The sequence below is a fragment of the Pygocentrus nattereri genome, chromosome 12 (genome assembly GCF_015220715.1).
Source record: "Pygocentrus nattereri isolate fPygNat1 chromosome 12, fPygNat1.pri, whole genome shotgun sequence".
Lineage (NCBI taxonomy): Eukaryota > Metazoa > Chordata > Actinopteri > Characiformes > Serrasalmidae > Pygocentrus > Pygocentrus nattereri.
This window is the reverse complement of record NC_051222.1, coordinates 30928673-30952133: the sequence shown is the minus strand read 5'-3', so window position 1 is coordinate 30952133 and position 23461 is coordinate 30928673. Positions and strand designations below refer to the sequence as shown.

At 42.1% G+C, this 23461-nt stretch overlaps 1 protein-coding gene across 3 annotated transcripts in view; it reads left to right on the top strand.

Moving 5' to 3' along the window:
- The window catches only part of pkd1a (polycystic kidney disease 1a), a 181800-nt gene that overhangs the window by 130229 nt on the left and 28110 nt on the right, over window positions 1–23461 (top strand). For all 3 annotated transcript variants that reach the window (XM_017723917.2, XM_037543202.1, XM_017723916.2), the window contains 10 exons: window positions 3249–3534; window positions 6156–6372; window positions 6575–6734; window positions 9210–9368; window positions 10148–10292; window positions 12103–12470; window positions 15115–15427; window positions 17193–17355; window positions 19522–19783; window positions 22213–22408. In XM_017723917.2, the coding sequence (XP_017579406.2) occupies window positions 3249–3534; window positions 6156–6372; window positions 6575–6734; window positions 9210–9368; window positions 10148–10292; window positions 12103–12470; window positions 15115–15427; window positions 17193–17355; window positions 19522–19783; window positions 22213–22408 (2269 nt within the window). The remainder of the gene's footprint in view (window positions 1–3248; window positions 3535–6155; window positions 6373–6574; window positions 6735–9209; window positions 9369–10147; window positions 10293–12102; window positions 12471–15114; window positions 15428–17192; window positions 17356–19521; window positions 19784–22212; window positions 22409–23461) is intronic.

Sequence of the window (23461 nt, the reverse complement as noted above, 5' to 3'; positions counted from 1 at the left end):
GTGGTTTTCCGAAGTGTTCCTGAGCCCATGTGGGAATATCCGTTACAGAATGATGTGGGTTTTTAATGCAGTGCCGCCTGAGGGATCGAAGGTCACAGGCATTCAATGTTGGTTTTCTGCCTTGCTGCTTACTTGCAGAGATTTCTCCAGATTCTCTGAATCTTTTGATGATATTATGGACTGTAGATGATGAAATCCCTAAATTCCTTGCAGTTGCACGTTGAGAAACGTTGTTCTTAAACTGTTGGACTATTTGCTCACGCAGTTGTTCACAAAGTAGTGAACCTCGCCCCATCCTTGCTTGTGAACGACTGAGCCTTTCAGGGATGCTCCCTTTACACCCAATCATGACACTCACCTGTTTCCAATTAATCTGTTCACCTGTGGAATGTTCCAAACAGGTGTTTTCTGAGCATTCCTCAACTTTCCCAGTCTTTTGTTGCCCCTGTCCCAACTTTTTTGGAACATGTTGCAGGCATCAAATTCAAAATGACTGAATATTTGCAACAATAAAGTCAATCTTAAATTAAATATCTTGTCTTTGTAGTGTATTCAGTTGAATATAGGTTGAAAAGGATTTGCAGATCATCGTATTCTGTTTTAATTTATGTTTTACACAACGTCCCAACTTCATTGGAACTGGGGTTGTATAATGGGGCTGTATGGTAGGAAACCTGGTAGGAAAGGAATTTTAATGCTACTTGATTTGCTGTAACACCTTATTTGGATGGTCCACTGTAGATACGTTGTACATGCTCAGTCTATTTTAGCAAACATTCAACAAAATGTCTATAAAATGGAACTGAACTTGAAGTTGCATGTGAAAGATTCTGTTGAATCTACTCCTAAACCTGACCCTAAACCTCAAAGCAAAACCTACACCTACTCCTATGTCTAACCCTAACCTTAATGATGTTGATAAGCAGCTAGAAAGTTTGTTAAGAATACAACCCATGGCAAAAATTATGGAATCACCACTCTTGGAGGAAAATCTTTCAATTGTTTAATTTTGTAGAAAAAAGTTAATAAGAGTGGTGATTCCATACTTTTTGCCATGGGTTGTAATAGGTATCTCTAAATCATCTATAGGGGACCATCCAAATCAAATGTGACCTGCAAATTTTTAGATTCATATCAAACCTTAGAGGTAGGCAGTATGTCGATATTTAATTGTTACATGATCCTTTTAGTTATTTTATTGTGATGTACGGTGTGCATTTCTGAGCAAAGAACGAACTTTTATCATGACCACTTTTTTAATCCCTTAGAACTAAACAGCCTATTTTTGATGCTATGGCTTTAAGAATGATGTAAATGAGCTCTGATCTGATTGGCCATGCCTTATTATTGCTTCAGTGTGAGAGAGCAGGGCAAAACCGATGATGGATGAATAGTCAGATAAATGTGAATGTATTGGTTTTTGTGACATCACAAAAACAATTTAAAACCAGCCCTGTTTGTTGTAGCGTCATTTCCGAATATGGACTGTATGGACCAAGAGTGAGTGGTACATTTTGACATTAATGATGTTTACACGCTACATTAAACTTTAAAATAAAATTAAAAAAACCCTAGGAAAATTACTTTTTTCATATTATGGGCCCTTTAAAGAAGGGGTACCTTTAATCGATCCTTCTTAGGTTTTGCTTTGTTGTCAGGAGAGCACAAAAAAATCTTGTGCTGCTTTATTGTGTAAAAGAGAGCTTCTCTCAGGGTGCTTGAGTTTGGTTAACTGATGTCACCTTGTTTAACCCCAGAGCTCGCAGTAGGCTGTTTAATGAGTTCATATCTCCTGGGCATGCTGGGAATGGCCTCATCAGTCCCCGGGGTAGGTGGGTAGATGGGGGTTTGGGCTGAATGAGTCACTTTCAGGCTCCGTGCTGATGGAGAGAGACAGACAAGCGCTTAAAGAGAGAGATGAAGTCGCAGCGAGGAACCAGCAAGAGAGAACATGCATCTCTTTCTCAAACACAAATTCAGAAATTCAGACATGCACCACAGTGACTCATTTACCAATACACTCATTTACCAATTTCAGGAGGACCAGAGATCGGTTCTCCGCTCCCAGGCTCAAAAACAGCTTTCACACTTGACCAAACATACCCCACCACCTGCAAAGCAAGTGCTCCTGGGTTGGGGGAGAACCTCTAGTAGGAAAACACCCTAAATGACCAAATTTGAACAGCACGCACAGCTGTCCATGCTCCCCTCACAAACTTGTTCTACTGTTGCAAGGTTGGACCAGCTTTACAGAAGCCTCTTACGAAGCTGCAGCTCAGTGCTACCTTTAGAGTGTTATTCATATCAATTCATGTTTCTTCTGTATGTGTGTTAACGATCACACTGTTAGGACAGATCAGAAGTAGCTTTTTTTGTCATATCATCTACAATTAATGTTAACATTAGCGTTTTTGTGGTAAATTCATCGTTTTTCCAAGCTGTCTAGTTTCAAACAGCTCATCATTTTATACTCAACATTATGGAGCATCTCCAGATTCATGTTTTAGATGTCAGTTCCTCAGAATGAGGGAAGGAAAGAGCCTGAGTGGGTGTAGGGGATGATGTCAGCATTATGAAATGATGCATTCCACTGCCGTTAGCTGTCTGTGCTAGGCCAAGTGTTATTATAATTGCACATGCACACTCACACACAGTCATCAGGCTGTTGCCAGACAGTGGGTTTCTTTCACCTAGCGACCCATTTGGTATATGATTCATTTTCAGGTGATTTGTTTCTGGATGGAAAGAGATGGAGATCTGCTTTGGATCTGTGTATAACTGTTAGGGGTGGACAGTATGAAGATATGTTATCATCACTGTCATATATTATTACATCAGAATACTCTTTTTTAGCATATCAGGAGAGCACTGCTTTATTCTCAAACACTGCTCCACAATGTTTATACCTGTTGTTGGAAAACCCCAAACTGATCCTAGACCAGCACTTTTATAAATGTGCTGCCAAGTTTAAATCTGATCTCTCAGCAGTATGAAATGTCCTTCTCTTACAAACTATTCAGTAAAGCCCAAAAGCCTTAGATAAACATCTAATAGACCGAAGTATAGAAAAGAGGACAAAGCCGAAAGATAAACAGTCGGTGTCCTTATCTGTTGTTTTAAATTTGCTTTGTATTCACAGAGACGCTCTTAAGGGGCACCAGTATTACTTTACTGTGCAGAGTGAATGATGCATCCATTACTCTTTGTCCCACGCTGCTCACGTCTGCGTGCTCTGTTTTTCTGATTAGAGCTGGTCGGCGGTGAATCAACGGAATGAAACACTGGTTCTGGACCACAACACCACCACAGCCCAGGACAACATGAACCTGGTGCTGAGGAAGGGGTCTCTACGGGACGGAGACTCATATATCTTCAGCCTACACGTCAATGATGATAGCATGGATGGAGAGGGTGTGGCCTACATCAAACTCCGCCCCAACCTTCCACCATCCGGGGGAGCATGTCTACTCTGGGTGGACGGGGACGGGCCTAAGGTGCACACGCTGCTGGAGAAAGTGCACTTCAGTTGTACAGGTGAGACATGTGTACTGACAGGTGAGAGGATGAATTGAGGACAAGTGATACCAGCTGGAAATGCGTAATGGTGCACAGGCAGGCTGAAAACAGGTTGAACAGAAGGCTAGTTAACAGGTGAGACAAGTGGCTAGAGCACAGATGGGACAGTTGAATAGTGATCAGGTGAGACAGGTTAGTGAACTGGTAAGAGACGTGGATAGTGAACAGGTGAGACAGGTTAGTGAACTGGTAAGAGACGTGGATAGTGAACAGGTGAGACAGGTTAGTGAACTGGTAAGAGACGTGGATAGTGATCAGGTGAGACAGGTTAGTGAACTGGTAAGAGACGTGGATAGTGATCAGGTGAGACAGGTTAGTGAACTGGTAAGAGACGTGGATAGTGATCAGGTGAGACAGGTTAGTGAACTGGTAAGAGACGTGGATAGTGAACAGGTGAGACAGGTTAGTGAACTGGTAAGAGACGTGGATAGTGAACAGGTGAGACAGGTTAGTGAACTGGTAAGAGACGTGGATAGTGAACAGGTGAGACAGGTTAGTGAACTGGTAAGAGACGTGGATAGTGATCAGGTGAGACAGGTTAGTGAACTGGTAAGAGACGTGGATAGTGAACAGGTGAGACAGGTTAGTGAACTGGTAAGAGACGTGGATAGTGAACAGGTGAGACAGGTTAGTGAACTGGTAAGAGACGTGGATAGTGAACAGGTGAGACAGGTTAGTGAACTGGTAAGAGACGTGGATAGTGAACAGGTGAGACAGGTTAGTGAACTGGTAAGAGACGTGGATAGTGAACAGGTGAGACAGGTTAGTGAACTGGTAAGAGACGTGGATAGTGATCAGGTGAGACAGGTTAGTGAACTGGTAAGAGACGTGGATAGTGAACAGGTGAGACAGGTTAGTGAACTGGTAAGAGACGTGGATAGTGATCAGGTGAGACAGGTTAGTGAACTGGTAAGAGACGTGGATAGTGATCAGGTGAGACAGGTTAGTGAACTGGTAAGAGACGTGGATAGTGAACAGGTGAGACAGGTTAGTGAACTGGTAAGAGACGTGGATAGTGAACAGGTGAGACAGGTTAGTGAACTGGTAAGAGACGTGGATAGTGAACAGGTGAGGCAGGTTAGTGAACTGGTAAGAGACGTGGATAGTGAACAGGTGAGACAGGTTAGTGAACTGGTAAGAGACGTGGATAGTGAACAGGTGAGACAGGTTAGTGAACTGGTAAGAGACGTGGATAGTGAACAGGTGAGACAGGTTAGTGAACTGGTAAGAGACGTTGATAGTGAACAGGTGTGACAGGTTAGTGAACTGGTAAGAGACGTGGATAGTGATCAGGTGAGACAGGTTAGTGAACTGGTAAGAGACGTGGATAGTGAACAGGTGAGGCAGGTTAGTGAACTGGTAAGAGACGTGGATAGTGAACAGGTGAGGCAGGTTAGTGAACTGGTAAGAGACGTGGATAGTGAACAGGTGAGGCAGGTTAGTGAACTGGTAAGAGACGTGGATAGTGAACAGGTGAGACAGGTTAGTGAACTGGTAAGAGACGTGGATAGTGAACAGGTGAGACAGGTTAGTGAACTGGTAAGAGACGTGGATAGTGAACAGGTGAGACAGGTTAGTGAACTGGTAAGAGACGTGGATAGTGATCAGGTGAGACAGGTTAGTGAACTGATAAGAGACGTTGATAGTGAACAGGTGTGACAGGTTAGTGAACTGGTAAGAGACGTGGATAGTGATCAGGTGAGACAGGTTAGTGAACTGGTAAGAGACGTGGATAGTGAACAGGTGAGGCAGGTTAGTGAACTGGTAAGAGACGTGGATAGTGAACAGGTGAGACAGGTTAGTGAACTGGTAAGAGACGTGGATCGTGAACAGGTGAGACAGGTGGATCGTAAACAGATGTGACAGTTGGATAGGAGACAGGTGGACCGTTAACAGGTGAGACAGGTGGACCGTTAACAGATGAGACAGGTGGATTGTGAACAGATGAGACAGGTGGATGGTGAATAGGTGAGACAGGAGGCAAGTGAATACTTCAGACAGGTCGATAGTAAACAGTTGAGGCAGCTGCATAGTCATAAGGTGTGACAGGTGGGTAGTGAACAGGTAACACAGGTGAATAGTGGACACTTGACACAGGAGGTTAGTGAACAGGTGAGACAGATGGATCATGTACAGGTAAGACAGGTGGATAGTCAACAGGTGAGACAGATGGATAGTCAACAGGTGAGACAGGTGGATAGTCAACAGGTGAGACCTGAGATTACTGAACAGGTGAGACAGGTGGATCCTGAATTGTTTAGGCATCTGCATAGTGAAAAGGTGTGACAGGTGGATGGTGAACAGGTGAGACAGATGATGAGGAGGTGAGATGGGTGGCCAAGCTGTGTGAACAGTTAAGACTGGTGGAGATGAGTGGATGGTGAGCAGGTGAGACTTATTATTAAGAGAGACGTATTCAGATGATGGTATCTCACACCACCGTGGGAGTGTTACTACACTGTTAAGCCATGACTTGGACAAAGTATCTAGAGAAAACTGTAGTAGTACTGAAGATACTGATAATACGCGCTAGAGGTTAAAGTGTTTTCTTTCTCCTCCGTCTCGCTCTTCTTCTCCAGGCTACGCCGATTTGGATGAAACAGAGTCTTCTCTACTTTACAGTCTGCTAGTGTTGCGCTGCTCAGAGTCACATTGTGAGGATTTCTGTGTGTATAAGGGCACCAGCCCGAAACACTCCGCCTTCCTGCCACCCGGTTTTAGTTCCACCCAGTACAGGGTTTCAGTCTCTGTTATGGTGGAGGACCACCAGGGTGCGTCCATCACCGCCATCAACAAGTGAGTCAGGGGTTTGGACAGAAGCCCAATTTGTTCTTTTTCTCTCTAGTTATTCATAGACAGTGCAGCTCTCTCTGATGTGCTAATTAACCTATGAGCAATTTGACATTTCCTTACTGTAATTCTCACACGTTCTCATGCTTGTCCAGGGACGTACGCAGGCATTTGAGTTCTTCAACCTGTGTGTGTTTGTATGTTTCAGGACGATGGTGGTGGTGCTCCCTGAAACTCCTGAAGGCTTCAGCAGTTTGGCCCACTGGCTGAGTGAGAAAACAGACACCACTCTGAAAGACCTTCTGAAACAGGGCGACTCCCAGAGGGTCCGAGAACTCTCCCTCGCCCTCATTACTGTTCTCAACGAGGTCAGTCTCACCTTCTCACAAACGTATCTGTGGTGGACTGAGGGCCCTCACACACCAAGTAGGCTTGAGATTGAAGATGTTTGGCCAGTTGTCGATAGTTTCTATCTATTGGGATTGTAAATCAAGATGGATGATCTGTTTTCACTCAAGTACCCTTTGCATGATTAAAGTGTTCTTGGCATCCTGAAAGCTTTCTTCAGATTGAAAGAAAGTGTGCTGTAGATGGTTCTATTTGGGCCTTATTGAAAAGGGTTCTATATAGCACCTAAAAAGGTCACAAACTTGTCATCATAAGAACAGTAGAACCCTTTTGGGTGCTATATAGAAACCTTTTCAAAAAGGTTCTATGCAGAACCATGTTTTCGTTTAATGCTTATTGCTAATACATATCAGTTAAGATATACTGTCTGTCTGGCTATAGAAATATATGTATATATTAAAAAAGAATAGTTCATGAAGGGTTCGTTAGTAAAGAGAATGGTTCTATATAGAACCATAAACACTCAAAGAAGCCCTTGCATGATTAAACGCTTCTTTGCATCATGGAAGGGTTCTTCAGATTGATGGAGAATGTGCTGTAGATGGTTCTATGTAGAACCTTTCTGAAAAAGGTTTTATAAAGAACCATGTTTTCGTTTAATGCGTAACATTAGTTCATGTTCTGAATCAGTTAAGATATACTGTCTGGCTATAGAACATGTGGATCTTTTTTGGGTGTTGTTGTAAAACTGATAAAGCTGTGCTGCAGCCGTCTGTTCACAGAGCCAAGGCTGGAAGGAGTAATGAAAATTACTTCTTAGGCAGCAAGCAAAGTTTATTTATGTAGCGCTCTTTACAGCAGGTGTTGTCATAAAGCAGCTTTAGAGAAAAATCTGGGTCTGAGACCCCATGACCGTCATCATTGGGGGCAGTGGCAAGGAAAAACTCCTTAAAGGCAGGAGGAAGAAACCTTGAGAGGAACCAAGACTCAAAAGGGGAACCCATCCTCCTCTGGTCAACACTGGATAGAAAACAGGTGGAACAACCGTTAATTAGGTTAGTTTTTATGCAGCAGTAGCAGCAGCAGCATCGTCAGGAGGGTCCGTTCATGAGGGTGAGGTTTGCACAGCGTTGTACAGCACAAAGCTCAGTGGTGATCAAGCCGGTCCAGAAGGCTGGCGAGAAGCGGGGACCTGATCATGGCGGAAGAAGCAACAGCATCAGACGCACAAGATGGGCAGCTGTTCACCTCGGCAAAGAAAGGAAAAAAAACAGAGTTAGATCTGTAATGAGTGACTGATCACAGATTACAGTGTTAACAGAGCAGCAGAGACTCCAGCAGGTCTAGTTATTACATCCCTTTACTAACAGGGAGGAAGACGGTAACAGAGACATGAGGGCTCCACCATCAGCAAACCTGAGTGAAGTGGTACGACAGCACCAACACTCCCAGTTTACCATAATACTGTATGATCATGAACCCCCAGATCTGCACCTTTTGTCTGAGAGGGAAAACTAGTTACCAAAGGCTTGACTAAACAAGTGGGTTTTTAGGCTGTGTCTGATTCCCGAACATTAACAGGAAGATTATTCCAGAGCTGGGGGGCTTTGTATGAGAAAGCTCTCCCCCCTGATGTAGGTTTATTAATTCTAGATACCAGTAGTAAGCCAGCGCCTTGTGATCTAAGTAGGCGTGATGGTTCATAGTGGGAGAGAAGCTCACTCAGGTACTGAGGGCCGAGTCTGTTTAGAGCTTCATAGCTCAGTAACAGAATTTTATAATCAATGCGAAATTTAACTGGGAACCAGTGCAGGGCTGATAAAACTGGGCTAATATGGTCAAACTTTCTGATTCTTGTGAGACTCTGGCTGCAGCGTTCTGGACTAGCTGAAGCTTGTTAAGGCGTTTGCTGGGACATCCGGACAACAGGGCATTACAGTAATCTAGCCTTGAAGTAATGAATGCATGAACTAACTTCTCTGCTTCCTGTATTTCTAAATTTAGCAATGTTGCGGAGATGCAGGAAGGCTGTTCTAGTAATATTGGTTATATGTTCGTTGAAGGATAGATCAGGGTCTAAGATAACTAATGAGTACAAGTAAAGGTATTAATAAAGGAAATTACTCAAATAAGAGTATAAAAGTCATTTGTTGGAAAACATCTTGAGTAATTGAGTAATTACTGTTTTTGTATATCTAAAAACTAAAGCAAAATATATTACATGAGAAAAAAGTCTGATCACAGGATTCTCCACTACTTTCTGAGAAGTGTGTAAGACACAATGTTTACATTAAACTCCATCGAACTACACAGTAAACCAGTGGACAAAGTTAGTGGACAAGTTTGTGACTAGTATGTTTGTTCTCCAGGTGAATCAGACGTGGCAGGTAGTGTGGTGTTACCACAGGAGAGATGTGATGGTGATGGTGCATCTACAGTCTTTCTCTGTGTTCTGTATCTTAAATGTCTACGTTTTTTTCTGTGTGTGTTTGCAGTATGAGCAGGGCATGCTGCGTAGGCGTGAGCGTGTGAACAGGCTGGAGAGACAATACAGAGTCAACGTGAGAGGAAACATCACCAGAGCTCTGACATCACTGGATCTGAACACAGTCAGCGACATCCAGCAAACCTCTGCCGCTCTGGCACAGTGCACGGTACAGTATCTATATGCACTGAACATATCTGCCATATGTATTATAGAAAATTTGAAAATGTATTTTGTCCTTTTTTATGTGGTGTCGAACTTTCATGATGAATGGGCCAAAAATATGTTTGGTTCCATTGACTTACATTAAAAGCAAAGTAGGTTTTTTCCTTCTCCTGTAAAACCATTTAGGAGGTACAAGGTTTTTTTTCTGACAGCAGCGATACGCACTCTTAAGAAAATGATGGTTCTTCAAGTGTTTCTTTTGTGAAGAAAGTGGTTCTATGTAGAACCATCAACACTCAATGAACCCTTTGCATGGTTTTTTGCATCATGAAATGGGTCTTGAGATTGATGGAGAATATGTTGTATGTGGGTCTATGTGGAACCCTTTTAAAAGGGCTCTATATAGCACCTAAAAGAGTTCTTAGATTATTAGGTTGTTACGAGCATCTTAACAATCCCCTTAGGCGCTCTATAGAACCATGTACAACACATTCTCCATCAATCTGGAGAACCAAGGCTTTTTTTTTTTTTGAGTGTTCATGGTTCTGCGTAAAGCATTTTCTTTACTAAAAAACATAGTTTACATTGTTGCTGTCAGAGCAAAACTATTTTTACATACTTTAAAATGACCAGTTAGCTTTTACACTGTCAAAAGTAATGATGAAAGGATCAGCGGAGATGGTTCAAAAAGAATAAAATCTTTTTTTCTTACTTTTTTGATTGAAGGTTTTGTTCCAGCAGTGTCTGTATGTATTTTTGATGTGTGTAACTGTGTGTATGTAGGCGGTGAGCCGGGAGTTTGTGTGTGAGGAGTGTCAGAACAGCACTCTGGATAAACTGGAGTCGATGCTGGAGATCCTTCAGACCGACACCAAACAGGGCACTGTGACTCCCACAGAGATTGCGGATAACATCCTCAACATCATGGGTGAATTTTACACTCATTGCACGCATTTAATCTCAGTTCAAGAGTTTAGTGCAGATACCTACGTTCACACACACTGAAAAACAATGATTCGAGCAACTACAACCCCAATTCCATAAAAGTTGGGGCGTGGTGTAGTAGATGTAAATAAAAACAGAATGCAATGATTTGCAAATCTCATAGACCCTAATTTGATTCATATTAGAGAATGTGTAGAAACAGACAATCCTGTGAATTGTGTTCTTATAAGCTACAGAAACAGCAAAGGCCTCAGACAGTCAGGATGTCTGCAGAACAAGCTCTTAATAAAAACCAATAACACAACAATAAAGCAGATGAAAGGCAAGTCTGACCTACAGCAGTCATTTTCACTGGTGTCTTTAATGGGAGTGGGAGAAAAACATGGGTGGGGCAAAAGTGTTGGGGCAAAATTTATTGTTTCCAAAAAACCCAAAAAAAACAGCTGTCAGCAGTTAGGTTGCTGATGCTTGGCCAAAAATATGTTTTGTGATCCATAAGCCTGTCACTATTGGTCCCTCCCAGTCCTGTCCATCATGTTGTGTTTTGGTCTATTCCATGTGTTTTCTTTGTTTTGGTTTAGTCCAGCCCCCTTGTTTCGTGACTCCACCCCGATTGTCTCCACGTGTGTTTCCGCCTGTCCCTTGTTTACCCTCATGTATTTAAGCCCTGTGTGGTTGCAGGTCTTTGTTTGGATATATGTTTGATGCATGTATGCTTGTTGGATGTTCTGTTGGAACTGTTAGTCTGTTTTGTGGTTTGGTTATGTCTGACTCTCGTGCTCTTTGTGTTGAATATACGAACCTGGACTTGCCCTCAATAAAAGTCACTTATCTCAGTGTATGCATCGGCCTACTTGCTCCCCGGCGTTACAAAGCCAGGGTCAGACACATCTTCATTATTATTTTATTGTACAGCAGCTCGAGCTGCATAAACTATAGGAGTGCCTCTGAAGAGTAAACTGTTGAAACAGGCAGATTCTGCAAGCAGTATAGCTCTGCTGCACTGAGGAAAATGTGCTCTGCTGTTTAATTCACTTGTGAATTAGTCCTTCAGGGCAGCCCTGAATATGGGAGGAGTGTTTAGCGAACTGAAGAAAAAGTTCAGTAGGTCCACAGCAGCCATGGTCCATCTGAAGGCAATCTTAGTTAAGTAATGTAGCAGTATGAAATGTAATAAATGTACACAGTGTCGTAACATAAACTGTGACTGTGCATTAGTTTCTGAATTTCAGTAAAAGCACTTTTGCCAGATCAGTGAGCTGCAGTGAAACGATCGCTTCTGCCAGCGAGTTGGACTTTCTCTCTGTTAATGTCTGCTGGTCAGCACTCCATGTAGTTTAATTTCTTTATGATGTAAGCAATGGTGAGACGTGGCCCCAGCAAGTTGAAGAGTGGTGGGTCAAATGCCCGCTCACCTCCGTGGTTCCAGCAGCCCTGGAGAAATCAATTAGGTTGTAAGCAGGAGCGGGACAAACAATCTAGGTTTTTATGCAAGATCAGGATGAAATCCAGCTAAATCCAGTCTATGCTGTCACATTAATATCATATGTGAATTGGAATCATTGTTTTCAATAACATAAATACCAGTGTGTTTGTTGATAAATGTATAAAGTGATTTCTGAGTGATAATACAATGTTTGCGCTAAAGGTACACGCCTGTTTTGCAGGGAAGCAAGAGCTCTGCTACTACTATATAGAAAAAGTTGATACCTTCTTCATAATTGGTTTGTCAGTTTGAATGTAAGCCTAAGCCTCTATTGAATTTGCGTTAATCTTGCCTACTGTTTCTCCAGGTGATCTGATCCACCAGGTGAGTCGGGCTGTGTCCTCTCCTCCAGAGGAGTCCGAGGACGGCGGCTCCCCTTTCCCACAGTCTCCACCTCCAGTGGATGACCAGCCACATCCCCTCCGTGTGGCCGCTAAAGCCTACACGCTATCGTCGGAGCTGATGCGCATCCTGATGCTGTCGCGCATTCTGAACGAGGAGCCGCTGATCCTGCGGGGGGCCGAGATTGCTGCAGCAGGAAAACGGGCAGACCCCCAGAGCCTCCTCTGCTATGGTCACAGTGACACTCCCGAGTGCCGCCGCTTCTCCATCCCACGTGCCTTCAACTCCAGCCTGGGCAGAGCAGCTGAGGGGGTGGTCCAAATGATCTTTCAGGTAGGGATGGGCATGATTGTCCAATTACAAGGATATTTGATCTTATTTTAGTGTTTGTCTGAAAAATGAAATCTGGACTGACCACTCCAGAGTCCAATCTTCACCATAATAGAATGTGTTTGGAATTACTTAGATCATGAGAAGCTGAAAATCCAACAAACCTCTAAGCCTGAACTTTGGAGGTATGAAAAATATCCCTTCATATTTCTTTGAAAAACTAAAAAGAATGGAAGCTGTAATGAAGGCAGATTGGACACACCAAACACTGGAAAAACTGGTACTATATTTAGTTGTTGAGGCTTTTGTGTAAGTTTCTGTCATATATATATATATATATATATATTCCTGCTACTGCAAAATGAGTTTTTTATACTTAATTCACGTTTTGGTAGAATCAAATAAATGAAGGATCATCTCTGAATTTGCACTGCACCATATGTTTGATCTAAAACATGTCAGATTTGTACAGTGTTGAATTGTACCCTCCCAGTTGCCATTCCACAGGTCAACTGGCAGTTTGTTTATTTTTTAATTGGTTTATTTGGATCAACATTAACTGTGCAAAAAGCTGCAGTTACTCATCCTGTGATCAACATGAACATCAAAACAGTAAAAACTTCACATGATTACATACAGTACGTTACATGACATTACAAATTATACAACATTAATACAACCCCAATTTGCAAATCCTTTTCAACCTGTATTCAATTGAATACACTACAAAGACAATATATTTAATGTTCAAACAGATAAACTTTATTGTTTTTTACAAATATTCACTCATTTTGAATTTGATGCCTGCAACACGTTCCAAAGAAGTTGGGACAGGGGCAACAAAAGACTGGGAAAGTTGAGGAATGCTCAAAAAACACCTGTTTGGAACATTCCACAGGTGAACAGGTTAACTGGAAACAGGTGAGTGTCATGATTGGGTGTAAAGGGAGCATCCCTGAAAGGCTCAGTCATTCACAAGCGAGGACGGGGCGAGGTTCACCACTTTGTGAACAACTGCGTGAGCAAATAGTCCAACAGTTTAAGAACAACGTTTCTCAACGTGCAACTGCAAGGAATTTAGGGATTTCATCATCTACAGTCCATAATATCATCAAAAGATTCAGAGAATCTGGAGAAATCTCTGCAAGTAAGCGGCAAGGCAGAAAACCAACACTGAACGCCTGTGACCTTCGATCCCTCAGGCGGCACTGCATTAAAAACCGACATCATTCTGTAACGGATATTCCCACATGGGCTCAGGAACACTTCAGAAAACCACTGTCAGTGAACACAGTTCGTCACTTCATCTACAAGTGCAAGTTAAAACTCTGCCATGCAAAGCGAAGCCACATATCAACACCACCCAGAAACGCTGCCGGCTTCTCTGGGCCGAGCTCATCTGAGATGGACTGACACAGAGTGGAAAAGTGTCCTGTGGTCTGACGCGTCCACATTTCAAACTGTTTTTGGAAATCATGGACGTCGTGTCCTCCGGGCCAAAGAGGAAAAGGACTGTCCGGATTGTTTTCAGCGCAAAGTTCAAAAGCCAGCATCTCTGATGGTGTGGGGGTGTGTTAGTGACCATGGCAGGGGTAACCTGCACATCTGTGAAGACACCATTGATGCTGAAAGGTACATACAGGTTTTGGAGCAACATCTGCTGCCATCCAAGCAACGTCTTTTTCAGGGACGTCCTGCTTATTTCAGCAAGACGATGCCAAGCCACATTCTGCACGTGTTACAACAGCGTGGCTTCATAATAAAAGAGTGTGGGTACTAGACTGTCCTGCCTGCAGTCCAGACCGTCTCCCATTGAAAATGTTTACATTTTTACATTTACAGCATTTGGCTGACGCTCTTATCCAGAGCGACTTACAATTTGATCATTTTACACAGGGAGGCCAAGGTGGTGTTAGGAGTCTTGTCCAAGGACCCTTATTGGTATAGTGTAGTGTGCTTGCCCTGGTCAGGGATTGAACACCAGTCTACAGCGTAGAAGGCAGAGGTGTTACCCACTACACTAACCAACCACCTGTGTGGCGCATTATGAAGCTCAAAATACGACAACAGAGACCCCGGACAGTTGAGCAGCTGAAGCTGTACATCAAGCAAGAATGGAAACGAATTCCACCTACAAAGCTTCAACAATTAGTGTCCTCAGTTCCCAAACACTTATTGAGTGTTGTTAAAAGGAAAGGTGATGTAACTCAGTGGTAAACACGCCCCTGTCCCAACTTCTTAGGAACATGTTGCAGGCATCAAATTCAAAATGAGTGAATATTTGCAAAAAACAATAAAGTTTATCCGTTTGAACATGAAATATCTTGTCTTTGTAGTGTATTCAATTGAATATAGGTTGAAAAGGATTTGCAAATCATCATATTCTGTTTTTATTTGTTTTACACAACGTCCCAACTTTCTTTGGAATTGGGGTTGTATTAAAAACGTTTATATTCATTTAGACATATGTCTTAATCGTACTAAATTACTAAATCAATGAAATGATCAGGTGTTTATCTCCTGCGTGCAATAAACAAATGTTACATATGTATTTTTAATTCACAGTTTTTCACATAGACATGTTCAAATACTTCTCTCAATCTCTGAATCTTAAAAGTGCCTAAGAAGCGTCTGCTCTTGCTTCCAGGTGGAGCCGAACCCCTTCCCCTTCAACTACGTGCCCAACTACACTGTGTCCACGGAGGTGGCGTCCATGGAGTTCCGCACCATCAACGGCACACAGATCCCCATCACCGACCTGGACGAGAGCCAGGCCATCACAGTCGCCATTAACAATGTCACAGCAGAGGAGCTGGACGGAGACGGAGCCGGACAGGTGCTACAGCCAGCCGGGGCGGTAAACGTCAGCCGCTGCAGCTCAGTGATCATCAGGGTCAGCACGGGGAACATCAACCGACAAGCTGGAGTCTACATCCAACTCAACTTCACCACGGTGGAAGGTGAGGTTACCGTGCGTCCATTAGGGGTCTGTCTGTATACTAATTGTCAAGCATGTTCCACGTCCACTAGCGGCAGCACTTTAACTAGCTCAGTCTCACTTCTGGTTCTGTATTTTGCCATCACTACTAGTTAACTGACTTGTAGAAGTTACTGTTTGACCACCTGGTTTCATACCTACCAGTGATTGCACAATCTAGAGATGGAAAATGGATTAGAGGTCTGGATTTTAAGACCTTGTAAGCCCTTTATAATTATATAAATTATATATAAAGTTTATAGTCTTGCATATATGTCTAGAACACCTGCAAAAACAGTGTAATATATTCCACAAATCACTCACAGAATGTTACAAACAAAGCAAAATAATAGACGATCATTTTTTGTGTAGCCCGTGATATTTGATATATTTGGTGTACGTTCTTCTCAGATGGATCCTGTATTATTAAATCATGAGCCAACAGCAATTTCTGCCTCTTCTAATTCACAAATGTAGAGCGCTAATAAGGCAGTAATTGGCTGGTCTAAAACTGCACCACACAAAGCGTATTGTCCTCCCTGGACCTATCGTCTGTCCACTAATGTAGTTAGTGTTTTCGCAGCCATAGAGAAGAGCATTTTTTTATTAGGCTAATTTAAAATGGACTGTAGGCCTGTATTGTACTGTTTAGCACTATCTAGAAGGCTGCCTTTCAAAATAAAAGCTCACAGTTGAAAGTTCAGTAAAATGGGTCATTCTACAGAAGCGTCCATTAGCATTTATAGGTATATTATACTTAAAAATATGTTAGGGTGACAATTTTATATATATATATATTTTAAATTACAACAAGAAGTTATTTCAACAATGACACCTTCTTGAGCCACCGCTTTAGATCAATCACAGAGATTCCAAGCATCACAGAAGTTTACACTCATGTGTAAAGGCAGAGGCCATATTTTGAAGAAAAAAAAATTGTTTTTCTACCATTTTAACTACAATATGCCTATGAAATATATGTAAATGACATAATAAAAATAAATAAATAAATGCTGTAAAATATATAATGAAAGTCCCCAGGAGTCGTGTCACTGGTGTTACTGCGTAACAAACAGTCTCTTATTTTGAAATAAAAATCACACTGATGACATCACTCGACTTCCTTTTACCTATTTACGTTTCAGTTATCAGAAATTTTCTCATTTAGCTCATGAAGCTTTTAGCTGAAGCCATTGGTGTGACTTACTTTATTCTGACATAATAATAGGATACAAATTGGATTCAATTACATATTTTATTGGATGTTCCATGATTCATGATTCATGATCTTGTGGTTTGGTTCTCTGTAGCAGCCGTTTTGTAAAATGCATTTTTCATTAAAAACGTCTCTGATGTCACCTTTCTTCTGTGTAACACCAGCGAGGATCAGTAACACCAGTGACACCTATGGATAGAAAAATGGACATTTCTGTAGAATGACCCAAAATTACAGAAGCTCCTGTGGATGTTTTCAGATCTGAATCCAGAGTGGAGCTCGATCTTCTCCTCTCTCTCTCAAAGAGGAAAGCTTTATGTGCTGTTCATCTGATGGGGACAGTTTTGGTGGGCTACCACTCTTGCTTGTTAGAAGTCCTGTGTTGGGTGGTCTCTAAGTGGGTTTCTGACCTTTGGAGTAAATACTGAGTAGATGATGATGCTTTAGCTATGTATTAACCTCAACCTTTGTCAAATGCTTTTGTGTGTGTGTGTGTGTGTGTGTGTGTGTGTGTGTGTGTGTGTGTGTGTGGATTCTCCAGGTGGTCGTGACTCAGACCCGTCAATCACAGCATACCTGTACACCTCTCAATGGGCCAATGAGTACAACAGCACAGACAGGAAGCACATCACGTTCAGCATGACGAGGGGGGGGAGCCCAGACCACCAGCCCTACACCTTCTTCCTGTCTCCACTGTAAGAGAAGCACAATCAGGAGAACATTGAGTTTGTGGCAGTTTAGTTAAGTGTAGTTTTGTCTACACTAATCAGCCGATTCTATGCGCTCTTTATGTGGGTTTACTGATTGGCTGGTTGGGTTTCCTGTAGACCTGCTTTCTCTTGACTGAAAGAAAAACAATTGGTAGCAGGTTTAGGGGGGCATTAGTGCACATGGCATGGGTGACTTGCACATCTGTGAAGGCACCATTAATGCTGAATGATATGCACAGGTTTGGGCAACATGTGCTGAAATTCAGACGACGTCTTTTTCAGGGAAGGCCTTGATTATTTCAGCAAGACAATGTCAAACCACATTCTGCATGTTTTACAGCAGCATTGCTCCGTATTAAAGGAGTTCGGTGCTAAACTGACCTGCCTGCAGTCCAGACCCGTCACCACTGATAATAATTGGTGCAATATTAAATAAAAAATAGAGCAATTTAGACGCTGAAGTGATGAGCAGCTGAAATCCTGTATCAAACCAGCATAGGAAAACATTTCACTTTCAAAACTGCAGCAGTGTCTCCTCAGTGCCCAAACACTTACAGAGTGCTGATAAAAGAAGAGTTTCTCAGTTTCAACATTTGATATGCTGTCTTTGTACTATTTTCCCTTAAAAATATGGTTTACATGATTTTTTTTGGAAATGGGATTGAACATTCACATTAATTTTAGCTTATCATGTCATTGTATTCTAGCAATTCAAATAAACAACTAACTAGTTTTGAGAGATTGAGTGTAAGAGCACAGTGTTCAGAGAAGTTGGGGAAGGGGCAGGGCTTGGAAAATGTGAGGCAAGGTGGTGTGTGCAGTTTGCATAATCATACATATTCATAAATCTTTGCTTTCTTAATGAGTCTTAAGCTTTAGGGACCTTCTGAAGCCATTTGTGGTGCTTACCTGGAGCTGTATTACTAGTCTGGATGGTTCTGTAATTGTGTAATACATTGGTGTTAAAATAACATCATGAATTGTTGTTCTGTAATAGCTCCGAAATTCAGTCCTAACTGAAGTTGTCTTTGTCACTAAGCTGAGAAGATTTTACAGTGAAAGTATTTGTGTAATAGAGCCCCTGGGCATAACAGTAATGCGTAAACAATAACAATTTGTTGTTCAGTAGATTTCAGTAGATTTCAGAGTCCAGACGTCTGAGACCTCTGGTGGAAATGCACATTTCAATACGTATTTTTTGCAAACAAATGATATCAGCCTAACAATTTCAGTGAAAAGTAGAATCTTTAAGCTTTTAATGTGAATTTCAGTATTTCTTCATATTTGGTGAAGTGTGTCCTTCTGCTTTAATGACAGTGTGGAACTCAAGCTGGCAAGGACTCCATAAGTTTGTGTAAAAGCCTCTGGTCAGTAGATCAAATCCACCTGAGAGTCAACAGAACACAAGCATCACTGGAAGAGATCAGATAAAGTCTGACTGTTTTAGTACAAAGGCCTTAACATAGTCAATCTCACAAATTTGCTTCAGTTTGAATAGTTACCCACAAATATTGCACAGTTTGAAATGTTTCTTCTTTATTTTAACTTTTTTCCAAGATTCTAAAACTTTCTGTTGTTTATTTCCAGCATTAAATGAAAAAATACAGATTTTCAGTGAGGTCTCAGGCTTTTAGACTCTATATGAATACTTTAGCACAGAGATGTATTTTTACACTTAGTTTTCTGATATGAAATGGGGTGGAGGGAAGACGCCGGGGCTGGAGACAGAGAGCCTTTTTATTATTTAGACATAAAGCAAAAACCACTTGGCTTTTCAGCCCACAGACAAGACAAGATGCTCACTGGGACTTTTCAGTCCTTTCTTTCTTTGGTTCGGTTCTGCTCAACTCAGCTCTCACACCATCCCAGGTCGCCTTCTCCCTCTGGGCTCTGCCGCCTACTGAGGGAAGACATGACTATAAGTAGGCTGGCAGAAACAAGGCACAGATGACCTTCATCAGCTACTTAGCCCCCTGGTTCAGCTCAGCCGGCTTCTCCGTGCTGCAGTCGACGCTTGGCCACGCCCCCTTCTCCTCACTGTCGTTTTAAAACGTGTTGTTAATGAATATGTGACTTTGTAGATATTTATGTTGAACTTTATGAAGTCAGATTGTCACGTGCTCTCTCTCTCTGTGCTCTGTGTCTCTGCAGCGTGTATGACACCACACGGGACCACTTCATTAACGTGTCGGGGGGCTGCAGCGCTGACTGGCCGCTGCGTGTGCGGTTGGAGGTCAGCGTGTTTACGGCTCTGTGTCAGTATTTCAGCGAGCAGACTCGTCTCTGGCAGACGGATGGAATCGTTCCTCTGGCACAGACGAGTGCGAGCCGGGCTGTCTGCAGCACGCGCCACCTCACCACCTTCGCCGCCAGCCTCTTCGTCCCCCCAAACGCCGTCAGTTTCGTCATCCATGTGAGTCACGGGTTTTAGTTGATTTTAACAAATCAGTAAATGTGCAGTTAATAGTGAACAGCAGATACATTTCTGAACGAAAACGTAACAGCGTTTAGCTTTATGAGGTTCCTTAATGTGCTGTGTTCTTGAGAACCTTAAGGATAAACCTTTAGCATTAGCTAGAATGCAGTTTACAGATTAGTAAGGTTTTTTTCCTCATTTCCAGATAAAAAAGCAGTAGGTCGGTTCATCAATATTCAGTGCCTGAATGAATGAATACAGCAGATTACTAAACAAACGTGTTTACAGTGCTGTGAAAAACTATTTGCCCCTTCCTGAATTTCTCCATGACACTTTTTTACATCTTACAAAATGTCATATTAGAGAATCTTATGCAACGAAAAACACATTTTAGAATGATTAATAATAATAATTATTATTAGTAGTAGTAGTATTATTAATCATTATTATTATTGTTGTTTTATTTACTTAGGGAGCAAAGACGTGAATCATCCATGTCAAAGAGTAATTGCCCTCTTTGGGTAACAACAACAATGCAGCCAACATTTCCTATAAGTTGGTATCAGTGCTCAAATTGTTATAAAGCAATTTGCTCCCACTCCTCTTGGCAGAATTGCTTTAATGCGGATATATTAGGTACGTTTTGAGCACGGACTGCTCGTCTGAGGTCCTACCATGGCATCTCTGTTGGAGTCCAAAACATTCATTTTGTTTGTTTCAAGCCGTTCAGATGTGGAATTGCTTTTCTGCTTTGCATCGTGTCTTACTGCGTAATGATGTTTCAGTGCAGAAGAACAGACACGCTCCTTAAGAATTCTCCCACACAGAACACAATTCATGGTTCTGTCAAGAATAGCAAGTTCCAGGGGCAGCAAACTGTATTTACAGCAGGTGACCATGGAACATCATCCCAAAAGGCTTACAAATTGTACAGGTGCTGTTTTGCAAATGTGAGGCGAGCATCGGTGTTTCTTTTATGTTTTGTGTTTTCTGCCTTGCTGTTCTTCCGTGAAAGTCAGGTTTGTCCATTTCCTTTATTACTGTGGAATCAACGCTGGAAAGGTGAAGATGCAAGGAGTAGAGGTCGTAAAGGTGGATGACTTCAAATATCTTGGGTCAACCATCCAGAGCAATGGACAGTGTAGAAAAGAGGTGAAGAAGAGGGTGTAGGCAGGATGGAGTGGGTGGAGACGGGTGTCAGGGCTGATGTGTGACAGAAGGACAGCAGCAAGAGTGAAAGGGAAGGTTTACAAGACAGTAGTGTGTCCTGCTATGATGTCTGGTTTGGAGACTGTGGCTCTGTCTAAAAGACAGGAGGCTGAGCTGGAGGTGGCGGAGATGAAGATGCTGAGATTTTCGTTGGGAGTGACAAGGCTGGACAAGATTAGAAATGAGCAGATCAGAGGGACAGTGAAGGTGGAGCAGTTTGGAGATAAAGCCAGAGAGGCCAGGTTGAGATGGTTTGGACATGTGTTGAGGAGGAACAGTGGATATATTGGGCAAAGAATGTTGGAGATGGAGCTGCTGGGTAGAAGGAGAAGAGGTGGACCTCAGAGAAGGTTTATGGATGTAGTGAAGGTGGACATGGAGATGGTTGGTGTGAAAGTAGAGGAGGCAGTGGATAGAACAAGATGGAGGCAGATGATCCGCTGTGGCGACCCCTAAAGGGAGCAGCCGAAAGAAGAAGAAGAAGAAGACTGTGGAATCAATGCTGACCTTAGCTGAGACTAGAGAAGCCTGGATGCTCTTCTGGAATCTTTGGAGAATTCCAAAGTACTCTTGGGGGAAAAACTGGCAAGTCGGCTACTCCTAGGAAGATTTGCCAGGGTTTCAGAAGCCACTTCAAAACCGCATAAAATATAATACTGCATTAATAAATGCACTTCTGATGGTGTTGACATACTGTTGAGTTACGGCACCAGGCACCCAACCTCTGTCTCTCTCATTGATGTTCTGTGATGTCTTGGAAACTTGTTTTGCCCTTTCCGGACTGATGTTTCAAACAGCTTTTCGTCCTCGTCTCTTTGGGATTTTCTTTTAATCATAGTGTGCTTGTAAAAAACTCCATCACTTTAATGATGTACTTCAGTTTGAATGAGTGTTAAAATTAACAGGGGTGTCTGTGTTCAGTCCACCGAATCTCATTATCCATTAAATTTGGTTAATTTACTGCTTGAGTAACTAAAAAGGCATTTGACTCTTTGTGTTTGTCTTCTCTTTGTCTAATATTCCATTTTGTTTGAATATATAAAACATTCACTGCGACAAATATCCAGTAACAGAACATTAAGAGGGGGGAAAATACTTTTTCATGACACTTTGTGTTTGTGTACACTTGTCTCTCTAAACTTCCCTGTGTGTGTGTGTGTGTGTGTGTGTGTGTGTGTGTGTGTGTGTGTGTGTGTGTGTGTGTGTGTGTGTGTCAGGACGCATCTCCGAGCCGCAGTCTGGTGGTCGTGTTGGTGTGCGTGGTCTGTTTGCTGTGTTACGCCGTAGCGGCCGCTGTGCTGAGGAAGCTGGATCAGATGGACCTGAGACGAACATCTGTGGTTCCGCTGTGCGGAAAAGACGGACTCTACAAATACGAAATACAGGTCAAAACTGGCTGGACACGAGGAGCAGGTGAGGAGCAGATATCACAGGTTAAGCAGGGTTACTCATCACATTGAATAATAACAATAATAAGAAGAAAATGATGATACCTTTATTAATAGAGCACTTTCCATACTGATGTCAGCTCAAAGTGCTTTCCAGCCAGGTGATACATTTTTACAGTAATAGACGAGACAATGACAGAGCAAGTCAAAGAAGCACCAGACAGACCTAGAATTTTAATTAAGTGCTAAGTTAAACAGATGTGTTTTTAGATGCTTCGTAAAAGTGAGCACTGAGCTTGACTGTCTAATAAACAGTGGAATTGAGCTCCACAGCTCAGAAGCAGAATAACCAAAAGAGTCTCTCCTTGTTTTCTGTATATTTGGAAGGTGTTTGCAGAAGGCCAGTTTTTGCAGATCTAAGATCATGTGTTGGAACATAAACAGGCAGACACTCTCTGATATAAGCGGTGCTTTATGGTCATTTAGAGCCTTAAAACCAATAGAACTTTAAAATCTATCCCAAAGGATACAGACAGCCAGTGCAGTTCTTTTAAAATGGGATTAATCTGATCTCTCTGTGTTGTTTTTGTTAGGATGCTGCTGCATTTTGTACGAGTTGTGTAAGATGTGTTGTTTTCTTAGGAATTTCTTAGCCCAGTTAATGATATTTCTCAAATGACAAAAAGCTACTTTCGTGACTGTTTAAAAGCAGGTCAACACAGAGTTTAGAGTCTGAGATCACACCCAGGTTTGGTATATAAAGCTAAAGAACCGATCTTTTCATAAAGCATTTTTGAGTTTTAGTACCAATGATCAGTATTTCAGTTTTTTTTCGTTGGTAAGTTGTGACATCCGCTGAGAAATATCTGACACACAGCTGGTCTTAATCATCAGAAGGAATCAGAATGTATAATTGCATGTCAAGCTATGAAAATTTCTGTTTCCTGGTGACACCACCGAGAGGTAACACAAAGAAAAACACAAGGGCCCCAAAACTGAACCCTGTGGGATGCCATAAAAAAATGTTAAATCTGAGAATTGTCTATGCATCAAAAATAATTTAAACCATTCTAAAACT